The sequence below is a fragment of the Camponotus vicinus genome, unplaced genomic scaffold (genome assembly GCF_025532165.1).
Source record: "Camponotus vicinus isolate PSW18456_S1 unplaced genomic scaffold, iyCamVici1.0 SCAF_1, whole genome shotgun sequence".
Lineage (NCBI taxonomy): Eukaryota > Metazoa > Arthropoda > Insecta > Hymenoptera > Formicidae > Camponotus > Camponotus vicinus.
The window spans coordinates 21297239-21309798 of record NW_028141945.1 but is presented as its reverse complement, the minus strand read 5'-3'; the positions used below and the strand labels follow the sequence as shown (position 1 = coordinate 21309798).

The window sequence follows — 12560 nt, the reverse complement described above, 5'->3', positions numbered from 1 at the left end:
GTTATGTTTGAGACACGCTGTATATAGTATCCAACGAATAGTTGGTTTTTTTATCCAAATAATAAAAATATTGAGAAAGAAATAAATTCTCAATCTCTAGATACATCTAAGTATCCGATATATATCCGAGAATCCATAGATAAATAATGTTATTCGTTATATTTGAGACACGCTGTATATAGTATCCAACGAATAGTTGGTTTCTTTATCCAAATAATAAAAATATTGAGAAAGAAATAAATTCTCAATCTCTAGATACATCTAAGTATCCGATATATATCCGAGAATCCATAGATAAATAATGTTATTCGTTATATTTGAGACACGCTGTATATAGTATCCAACGAATAGTTGGGTTTTTTTTATTCAAATAATAAAAATATTGAGAAAAAAATAGATTCTCAATCTCTAGATACATCTAAGTATCCGATATATATCCGAGAATCCATAGATAAATAATGTTATTCGTTATGTTTGAGACACGCTGTATATAGTATCCAACGAATAGTTGGTTTTTTTATTCAAATAATAAAAATATTGAGAAAGAAATAAATTTTCACTCTCTAGATACATCTAAGTATCCGATATATATCCGAGAATCCATAGATAAATAATGTTATTCGTTATATTTGAGACACGCTGTATATAGTATCCAACGAATAGTTGGTTTTTTTTTGTTCAAATAATAAAAATATTGAGAAAAAAATAAATTCTCAATCTCTAGATACATCTAAGTATCCGATATATATCCGAGAATCCATAGATAAATAATGTTATTCGTTATATTTGAGACACGCTGTATATAGTATCCAACGAATAGTTGGTTTCTTTATCCAAATAATAAAAATATTGAGAAAGAAATAAATTCTCAATCTCTAGATACATCTAAGTATCCGATATATATCCGAGAATCCATAGATAAATAATGTTATTCGTTATATTTGAGACACGCTGTATATAGTATCCAACGAATAGTTGGGTTTTTTTTATTCAAATAATAAAAATATTGAGAAAAAAATAGATTCTCAATCTCTAGATACATCTAAGTATCCGATATATATCCGAGAATCCATAGATAAATAATGTTATTCGTTATGTTTGAGACACGCTGTATATAGTATCCAACGAATAGTTGGTTTTTTTATTCAAATAATAAAAATATTGAGAAAGAAATAAATTCTCACTCTCTAGATACATCTAAGTATCCGATATATATCCGAGAATCCATAGATAAATAATGTTATTCGTTATATTTGAGACACGCTGTATATAGTATCCAACGAATAGTTGGTTTTTTTTGTTCAAATAATAAAAATATTGAGAAAAAAATAAATTCTCAATCTCTAGATACATCTAAGTATCCGATATATATCCGAGAATCCATAGATAAATAATGTTATTCGTTATATTTGAGACACGCTGTATATAGTATCCAACGAATAGTTGGTTTTTTTATTCAAATAATAAAAATAATGAGAAAGAAATAAATTCTCACTCTCTAGATACATCTAAGTATCCGATATATCCGGGAATCCATAGATAAATAATATTATTCGTTATGTTTGAGACACTCTGTATATAGTATCCAACGAACAGTGTTGGTTTTTTTATTCAAATAATAAAAATATTGAGAAAAAAATTAATTCTCACTGTCTAGATACATCTAACAGATAAATAATATTATTGGTTATGTTTGAGACACATTGTATAGTATCCGAAGCGTTGTATTTTTTATTCAAATAATAAAAATGTTGAGAAAAAATTAATTCTCGCTCTCTCTAGACACAAATACGTCCAAGTACATATCTAGAAATCCGTAGATAAATAATGTGATTCGTTAGATTTGAGACACATTATATATAGTATCCAATGAAAGAGAAGAGAATCAAGATCAATCGCGATAATAACAGTGAATTAAATAGAAAACATGGAGAAAAAATTGCAGAAGAGATGGACGAAAAATATAATAATTTTATTTCTTTATAAAATACAAGATATGCGATATAAAAATATTTATGCACGAGAGTCATATGACAATGCGATAACGATAATTGCGTATCTCTATAATATGAAAGCTTGGACCGGTTAAAGATTGGAAAATTACCGCGACGATGACAGCTGCATCGTGAAAGGCACATACGGGAATTTGAGGGTCAGCTGGACGGTTGCTGGGAATCAGCTGATCCGTGAACACAAGTCGCGCCTAATTACGGAGCATCTCGCGAGTATCAAGGGTTCATTTCTACCTCGAGATTTCGCCTCTCGCTTCTCACACTTTTATATAAAAAATAATCTTATTTGAAAAAACAAACTAAAATTCTAGAATATCTTTTTTTCTTCACATAAGATTCTGCGAATATCAGTTTTTAATTTATGTGGAAAAATCTTTTCTCCTATTAAATAATTGTACAAAAAAAATATTTTATTTTAACTGGTAACATTTAATAAAAAAAAGAAAGAAATAAATAAATAAATAGAGAAAGAAAGATGTACGCTTTTAGTAGCTACGAAAATTCGTTCGGATGTACTTCTCGGGAACGGAAAGAACCCTCGAGAAGAGAAGACTGAATCTCGGGCTCTCTTCTCAGAAGAATCGATCAATTTTTGTCGGACGTGACCGTGGGAAAGTATGGTGGATAGGACGATCGACTCCCCCCCTCCCGCCCCCCTTTCCCCAGTAGAACCGGAAGGTCGGTCTTATGTGTATGCCGCTCTGCGGCCTACGGTTTGGAATTTCGTACTTCCTGTCCCCGAACACGTATCACAGTTCCGGCTGTCGTTCAGAAGGATTGCTGCATACGAAAAATGAGGAGGCCTTATCATATACTTAGGAATATAAAGTAGCTCCCAATCATATTTTTCTCTCTCTCTTTAAATACAAATTGCCCCATTTCTATCAATATACGTGATACTCTTAACACCTTGGAAATTTTATTTGGGATGTATCGAAAATCGATCTACGAGATGACCAGTGTCGAAAAAAATTAATATATAAATTGAAGTTTGCCAACAATTTTTCATATAAAATTTTTAAAAACTCATTCGATATATAAATTTATTTTCTCCAAATTTTTCGCGCGTAAATCAATGATTATTAACGTTAAGTTAGCTGCGGCCCGGAAATTTAGGATCGCGCGATCGGGGATTGAAATTGGGTCAATAAGGTACACAATTCCAAATCCGATGCTGCGGCCCGGAAAGCAATCTGCCGACAATTTTAGCCGGATTCGTACTCGGTGCGAGTCAATTGCCGCCGGTAAACGCATTTATGACCCTCGAACGAGTGAGACAAGACAAGCGCACGAGATACAGGCGATAAACTGATAACGCATGCATAACAACGTTAACGACATACGCGTGTCTCTCATTGCGAGGCAGCTGGTCAAGCCAATGAAGGGCTCCGGTTCATCCCGATTGTTTGCGTTCGATCGTGTCGTCGCCGAGAGGACAGAATTTTTGGGCAGTAATGTAGGAAATATTCTCGAGGCGTGAATCATCCGTTTCGAGAAAGGAATATACAGGGTGTTTCTTAATAAGTTCGAAAAATTTTAGGAGATGATTCTTTGTCGAAAATTAAGGGGAGATTTTCATATAAACATATACTCCTACATCCTCCCTGTAAAGTTACATTCCTCCAAAAATAGGGATAAAAATTAGGTTTTTATTTTTTTCTCAAATTTGAAACAAGTTAAAGAAATGAAATTAGGTGGATATTTTCTACTAGTAAAAAGGTTATTTATTAACATTTTTTACTCCCGTATTGTTATAAGAGGATGAAACTAGCAACCCCTATTCAATTTTTTATTAGAACTTTTTAATAGGCTGGAATATGATTATCTAAAAATATGCATTAAAAAGTTTGATTTATTTAGAAACTTTTATATTTTTTTTATTTTTTCCATAAAATCAGTAGTTTTCAAGGAAAAAAAAAACGTTATTATGCACAGCACGATGCTAAATAGCATAGGTTTCGAATTACGAGAAGTTAAATTTTAAAATAAAAATAAAATTAGAGTAAATGTTGGGAAAATTGGAACAAAAACAAAATTATAATAAAAACCTAAAAATCTAAAAAATAAAGACCTAATTTTTACTCCCATTTTTGGAGGAGTGTAACTCCACAGGAAGGGATGTAGGAGTATATGTTTATATGAAAAACTCCCCTTAATTTTCAACAGAGAATCATCTCCTAAAATTTTTCGCACTTATTAAGAAACACCTTATATATTCGCGTTTCGACGCTTCCGATTGTTTAACGAACGTCAATATACGAGAAATTAATGCACCGTCGCTGCGACAGTAGTGACTGCGAGCAAAAAAAAAGACGTATGATGTGGCAATTTAAAATTATCAATGACTCACGCCGTTATTAACGGTATATCAGATGTCATCAAATTCATCAAATATAAATACATATACCGTTCTCATTTTTTGCGTGAAATTTACGCTATTTTTATTTCCAGAATATATATTAATCGTCAAATATATTAATTCGAGGGATTTGGAATTAATTTTTTTTTAATTTTGAATTTTTTAAAAATTCAAATTTATCTTTTCCCACAACTTTGTTTTTATCGTCGAAATGAAATGAATATCTCTCTCGATATAATTATCAATTTTCAATATTAGAATTATGTTGGAACGAATCTCGACACAAAATTTTATTTTTTCGTATTTAGCTTTGAGCGTAATTGCTCATTTGTGAGGAAATATGTAACGTAATTATCATTTATTATATCGTTCGTTAATATAGAAACGTTCGATAAATTTTAAATATATTCTTTGCGCGAGAAGCACAGAACCTTTCGTACACCGATCACGACAGGCATTTCAAAGAAACACCCAATGAAAGAGAACGTACGGATATTCACCCACAACTAAGTATTCAAAGATGAATCATAAAGAAAGATTTCTGGAAATTCTCTCACTCACCGTAGGGTGTCGTCAGACAAAAAAAGATACGAAATTATCTTCTCTACTTTTACACCAAATAAATAATCTATAGAGAAAATCAAACTACGGGTAAAATAAACCGATTTCCATCTAAAAAAATGTAACATAAATTATTCATGTAGTTTTTGTGTCGCTGCATTTAATGGCTTTTTACTTGTCTTTAAAGTCACGAAAAAATGATCAAAATTCGTCTGAAAAGGATCGAAATAAATATTTTTTTAATAATAATATAATTAATGACAATTTTGTCTCAATTATTTAAATTGTAACTTAAATTTCTTATAACTTTTTTATTAATAACTAAAATACTTCAAAATTAGATACTTTAAAAATGCTAACCTAACTTAAAATAGCGAATAGATGGAAATTAAAAAAAAGATAATTTTTATTTTTATGCAAAGAATTTTAAGTTTTGTAATCAGATTATTACACATTATGTAACTCTAAGAATGTTAAAAAATAGTTAATAATAAATTTACACACTATCGCAAAGATTCCATTGAGGGCAAAATTTTTATAAAATGAAAGTCTCCTTTAAACTCATCTTAAAGAAATAAAAATTGATATTGTGTGCATGACTTTAACTCTCTTAAGTATTATCAGTGCTATTGGAGTGGCCACGATGCAACGTGTCTATCTTATTCGTAGTCTATCTCATTGGCACGATGATGATACAAACATATTACTTACACGCTTGTGCAAGAGTTTATGACAGAGATAGCGTATTCGTAAATACACTCTATATATTGTGCGATGCATTAACATTCCATAATATCACGTTTAATTTTGAGACGTCTTTTTATTTTTTAACGGACAAGGATAAACTACAATATAAATAATTAAATAGTTTAAAAGTTGTCATTAATCATTATTATTAAAAAGATTTATTTTTCGACCCTTTTAAAGCGAATTTAATTTTTTCATGACTTTAAAAAATAAAAATGCTATCAGATCCAATGACTCCAAAAAAGCGTTGGATCACATGTGTAATTTACATATTACACTTTTTAAGAATTCTTATTTTTATATTTTTTCTTAATCCTTGTGTCTTATGAACTAGACACAAAACTGCATACGTTATAAAAAATTTCTTAATCTTTTCAGAATACACTCTGATACATTAATAGCCTGTGAAAGTAACTAGCAGTTTGTCACGAACGATATAATCAGCAAATCGCGATGATGACAGTAAACGCGTTGTTTGCGCGGCTATGATTAACAACAAAGTCATGATTATGAATGAATAGGTAATAACGCCTTAGGAAACTCGTGTAAACCGTGTAAAGTCAACAAAACATGGCAGGATTTTTCGCGCGAACGCTTTTGCAGCAACAACGGCGGTCATTACGTTAGGAAATTTAATGCTTTCCCGGGCATCGCGTAGCCTGGAAGTTATAGCGCGATGAAACGTTACCAAGATGTTCCTCTAAGCGCATCAAAGCTGCAAAGCCGTTTCGCTGTGTCAGCCTGTTTCGTCAGCACGGTAAAAGATTTCTCTGTTGAGAAACACATTGCATTTCTAAGGAACATCAGCGGAGAAAAAGTATTTTAATATACCAAAGAAGAGCAGTTTTTTTTCGGTGAATTATTCTCGGCAGCTTCGAAAAAAATGACCATATTTCGATGCTGATTTTAATTTAAAAAATTATCCTGCAGACATTTTTTTATATAAGAAATTATATATATATCATTTTTATAAAAATTTTTTTTTTCAATCATGTGTACCTGTCTTTATTAATTGAAGAATGATGATATAAAAATCAAATCATTAAGTAGATAGAATATATATTATAAATAAAAAATATATAATTAAAAATCAAATTATATTAAATATATAATATAACATCAATATAACATCAACAAATATGTAATATAACATTTAAAATATATTTAAATAAATTTTTAACTATATAAAATATTTTTAAATATCATCATGTATATATATAAATTATATAGAGAAATTATATAAATTATATAAAACTATATAAAATATTTTTAAATATCATCATGTATATATATATAAATTATATAGAGAAATTATATAAATTATATAATATCTTTAATGATATATATATATATATATGCTCCTCCTACAAAGCACCAACGTGTTCTCATAATCAAACAGCAAACAGTACGAATTATGATGATATAAAAGCTACATATATTTCGTACATTTTTAAGACTATCAGAATTACATATAAAAAATAAATATCTGATCTTTAATGATATACATATATATATATATACAGGGTGACCCATTTTAACTTAGGCAGCCAAATAACTCGAAAAATAAGCAAGATAGAGAAAAATGTTTTAGACAAAAGTTGTATGGTTTCGAGGGGGCCATAAGATGGTATCATTGGTTTGACCTTGAAGAGTCATTTGAAGGTCACGTGAAGGTCACTTCAATTTTTTTAAATACCTTATTTTGGAATACCCTATATATTTTTGTACATTCTTGTAGCTTATTTCGAGAGCTTTCCAAAACACTATAATTAAGTACCTTTCCGTTAAGTACTTTTTGAGTTATGATGCTTGAAATAATTTCTTAATTTTACATAAACCGTAAAATATCTTGTAAAATATTCATTTTTCGATTATCTTACCTTAATACTTTTATGTACAAAATAATGAGAGGAATCAATTGGTGTAAAGAAAACACATAGTTGTTTTTAAGAAAAAATATGGAATTGTTAATTGCAAATTACATATTTTTTCTTCGAAACAACTATGTGTTTTCTTTACACCAATTGATTCCTCTCATTATTTTGTACATAAAACTATTAAGGTAAGGTAATCGAAAAATGAATATTTTACAAGATATTTTACGGTTTATGTAAAATTAAGAAATTATTTCAAGCCTCATAACTCAAAAAGTACTTAACGAAAATGTACTTAATTATAGTGTTTTGGAAAGCTCTCGAGATGAGCTACAAGAATGTACAAAAATATATAGGATGTTCCATTTAAAAAAATTGAAGTGACCTTCACGTGACCTTCAAATGACTCTTCAAGGTCAAACCAATGATACCATCTTATGGCCCCCTCGAAACCATACAACTTTTGTCTAAAACATTTTTCTCTATCTTGCTTATTTTTCGAGTTATTTGGCTGCCTAAGTTAAAATGGGTCACCCTGTATATATCATTAAAGATCAGATATTTATTTTTTATATGTAATTCTGATAGTCTTAAAAATGTACGAAATATATGTAGCTTTTATATCATCATAATTCGTACTGTTTGCTGTTTGATTATGAGAACACGTTGGTGCTTTGTAGGAGGAGCATCAATATTTGCAGACTTCCGGCCTACATACAGCAGCGTCAGTATGCAAAATCACTTTGTATTATGCCATTGCCGCGATAATCGAGAGAGCATTAGCCTCTCCCGATGTTAGAATCATTGTTTTCGACATGCGTCATCAGTCACCGAGAAACGGCGCGAATCTCGCGAGGGACTGATAATTCCTAATTTCACACACTGTTATTACGAGAACAGATTGCAATAACGCGGTAAATATTACTCACGATTCGATGCGTGAGCATAAACACTGAACGAATAAATTGAAGTTTCGCTCGCTCTTTAATTTATGAAAAATAAAAAATTACATAAAACATTATTTTCACTCCTGTTACTTTGAAATCTCTCTTCTCGGAATATTCATTTCCTTTGCATTTTATAAATTTGTAATTCGAAGTTGTTATTCATGTATGTATATGTGTTTATAATAGATAAACCTAATCTAGGATGCATATTCAGATTTAATGGTCTCTCGAACAACAAATGTCATTTTCATTCATCCATTTAATATCACGATGATAATCATAGATCGGCATCGATCCTACTGCGGTTTAAAAGATAAAAGAGGAATTGACTTAAGGAATAAAAATTAAAAAAAAAAGACACTGGCAAAGTTCCAAGAAGGAAGATTCAAAGCGACGTAATTATTGTGAATCATATAATGATATATCGCAAGGTTGATCGAATTGATCATTTTACACAAGGGAAAATTTATTTCCGAAATTATTCTCTCAAAATGAATTTTTGCCATACAAAGTGTCCCATAATTCGCGACCTTAATTCGACACGTTCCCTTTGACAAATCTAGAGTAAATTTTTCCTCCACAATAGTAATAGTCAGAAAAAGATTAAAGATTCTGTCGAAAAATAAATTAATTCCCCAGAGATTAATTAAAAAATATAATTGTGATTTATCTATTTGTATATCTCTCTCTTTTCAATCGCTAATTCAGATAACGCTCCTGCCCTTGCGAATTATTGCCGGGGAAAAATAGACTCCAAATTCAGAGAACCCGCTCGTTAAAATCGAGGTCGCGAATTGCGAAACACTGTTTATCTACCTGTAAAAAAAAAAAAAAGAGAAAATAAATACGCGTTTCGACTTTTGCGAATAGAAGCGATAATGGAACGAAAACTATTAATTATCGTTCCTCGAGTGATAAGGAGGCTCGTGTAACCTTCATTCCTTTCTTTCCTTGATTCTTTCAAAATGACCGATTCGAGGGGGGAGGACCAAAGGAGAGAAGGGGAGGGGAGGGGAGGGGAGGGGGAGGGAGATCAGACTCACCGAGACGAAGCTCCCCGAAGTTTCCACAGCCGATTTTCTTGCCGACCCGGAAGTTCGGGCCGACCATGAGCACGTTGGACGACGAGGTGACGCTGTGCCGGGACGAGTGCACGTTCGACCGGGCGGCGTTCCCGCTGCCCCTGGAGGTCCGCTTCGTGTTGAGCGCGACCTCCTGCTCGCGCTCGGGGTTGCGCGCCCCGAGCTCCTTGTCGCCGCGGTTGTCGCCCCGTTTCTGCATCTCGTACCGGCCGTTGTTATCCACGGTTGCGGCGATATATTCACGGCGGTAAATATCCCCCCCGAGCGGTGATCCCGACGTACACGATCGACACGCAGTCGCACAGTCGGATCTCTCACGACGACGACGACGACAATAATATTAGTTCCGGTGATATCAGCGACGGGGATCGATCCCCGTGCAGGACATATCTCGCGCGCCCCCGGGAAGCCGCGGGCGCCCCGCGACACGACACGACAGAATTGGAACACACGGCACACGACACACGACACGACACTCGTCGCAGTTTCCGCAAGCGGAAAAGGGCACGCGCGGGCGCGGTGGTGTATATGCTAGGGCGCGGAAGGGAAGGACGCGCGGGCGAGAGAGAGAGGAGAAGGGGGGAGGGGAGGGGAGTTGACTGCCGAGGGGGCTGCTGGTTGACTGTCAGAGTTCGGACGATGCCACTTCCGAGGGGGGAGGGGGGGAGGGGGGCGATCAATTCCCAGTCTAACCTCTCCTGCTGGATCTTCGCGCTCTCCCAAAACTCAGCGTTCACACCCCGGAGGACGAACGGAGGACGCGGAAGGGTGCGGCGCGGGCCGCGTGTCTTCCGAGGATGCGCCTCTGGCTCCCGGCTTCGCGTCTGGCGACGAACGTCACTCCTTCGGAAGCGGTAGGGGTCCTGGTGCGGGGCTCGATGCGGCGTCGAACGGCGTCGTGGACGAGCCCATAGCAGTCCCGGCGACGGTCGCCGGGATGCCGGCGGGACGACGGAAGTCGACGACTTGGGGGGTCGCGCGGCTCACGCTCTGACGTCGCGACGACAGCACGGCAGCACAGCATTCCACCTGCGCGGCGCGGCTCCTGCGGTGTTGTTGTTGTTGTTGCTGCTGTTGCTGTCGTGGCTGTCGTTGCTGCCGCTGATGTTGCTGGTGGCGTTGCTGGCGCGTCCCAGGATCCTCGGCGCCTCCATTAATCGAGGTCTACGCGGCGAGCGAGTGCTCGCGCGCGATCGGATCTCCACCTCCGCGGCTCCGCGCGCTCTCTCTCTCTCTCTCTCTCTCTCTCTCTCTCTCCGTCTCTTTCCCTCTCTGTCCGCCCTCGACTCGATTCACTCGCGGCTCCTCGGGAGAGTATTCGCGGACACCCGTCCGTTCGCGGACAGGCAACGGCGCGGCGCCGAGATTCCCTAGGATCGAGCGTATGTATGTATCTTTTTTCCCTTCCGCTGCTCGCTGTCGTGATGGTATCACCCGACTCGATATCCGCTCTCTTTCTTTCTCTAGATATCGCCGCTACCACGGCACGCCGAGCTCTGACAAGCGTGCGGCTCCTCGCTCTTTCTCCTCCCCGTTGTCCCGTTTCGCACTTCTATTCACTCGCAGACATGGCGGACGCGGTTGCTGCGGCGACGTTCTCGCGTTAACCCGGATCTCGCACCGCACAGACTCCCGTGAACTCGCCTCATCCGCGATCAAATTCCTCGGGGACGACGGGCCAGCGATCCTGTCCCTCGCGCTCGACGAGACATGAGTGAGTTAAGTTGCTACGGACACCGACAGGCCTGTCAACCGCGACGACGTCCTCTCCGGCCAGGGATGTCGACGGAGGGATTTTCGCGCGCGTGCGCAGTAACGTGTTTGCCTTAAGTTGTTGCGCAGCTCGCCAATTAAGGGGTACCATTGGGCCCGTCGTTTGGAGCAGTGTAGAGAATGTGAAAGATAAATTGTAAAACTTGATTGTGACTTGTGCAGTTTACAATACTATGAGTTATATCCATCACTTGATCTTATATACTTGAAAAGGACCAACCGTATGGTCGAAACGTCGTAATTAATAAACAAAAATTCTGGCTAGTTTGGTCGATTACATCCCTAACAGCACATGATATCATTCGAATATTCTATACTCATACTGTAAATATACGTTACAGATGTAATATACTGAGAATAATCCCATAACATCTCTTGTTGTATATTATTTTTCATATATTCTCAGAATATACTTTGCATATCTCGTATTAGTATATTCTTTCTCGTATATTTTCAGGATATTCTATAATATTGCATGTGTTTCCTCATTTTGCCGCTACGCATGCCACCAAATTCGTATTTAATTTTCGATGAAATGGATATAAAGGACTGGTACTAACTTGAGTTCCAAAGTTTCTTCTTTTTTCTTTTTAGTCAGTTTAATTTATAATAAACTGACTTAATTTAAAATTTTTCACTTGTTTAGCAGTTTAGTTGTCCTGGATTTCTTGTTGGGATTCAGAATACTAAAAAGATTATTTAAAATTAAAATGAGAAATAGGCCCATATTCTGAATCCTCTTTTATCGATAAAAGTGCTCCTAAAAGCGGCCTGTAGCCAATCAGAAGGCTTATATGCCACTTTTAGAGGCACTTTTATCGATAAAAGAGGATTCAAAATATGGGCCATAGTGTGTCCGTTTACTGCATTTATTAAAAGTATTTCTATTACATATATGAAATTATATTACAAGATATTCTCAGTATTTACTATTAACCAAAATAGACGGACATTAGGGCATTCTTAATATATACTTAGGCCCATATTCTGAATCCTCTTTTATCGATAAAAGTGCCTCTAAAAGTGGCATATAAGCCTTCTGATTGGCTACAGGCCGCTTTTAGGAGCACTTTTATCGATAAATGAGGATTCAGAATATGGGCCTTAGTATATCATAGTATGTATCTCGAATGTTCTGAGAATATATGCATTGTACTTTTGCAATATTCTTCGAACATTCTCAGTATCTACATGTGCTGTTAGGG

At 35.7% G+C, this 12560-nt stretch overlaps 1 protein-coding gene and 1 long non-coding RNA gene across 12 annotated transcripts in view; one reads left to right on the top strand and one right to left on the bottom strand.

Annotated features, from left to right (window-relative positions):
* Positions 1 to 10567, bottom strand: part of Gish (casein kinase I gish) — a 51933-nt gene extending 41366 nt beyond the window's left edge. For all 11 annotated transcript variants that reach the window (XR_014435059.1, XR_014435060.1, XR_014435061.1 and 8 more), the window contains exon 1: positions 9544 to 10567. Coding sequence is in view for 5 of the 11 variants with exons in the window: in XM_083078363.1 (XP_082934489.1) it covers positions 9544 to 9781 (238 nt within the window). In the remaining 6 variants the exon portion in view is untranslated. The remainder of the gene's footprint in view (positions 1 to 9543) is intronic.
* Positions 10178 to 11619, top strand: LOC145959496 (uncharacterized). Its single transcript, XR_014435066.1, has 2 exons — positions 10178 to 10968; positions 11050 to 11619. It is a non-coding gene; the product is annotated as an uncharacterized LOC145959496 (long non-coding RNA).
* Positions 11620 to 12560: the final 941 nt, after the last annotated feature.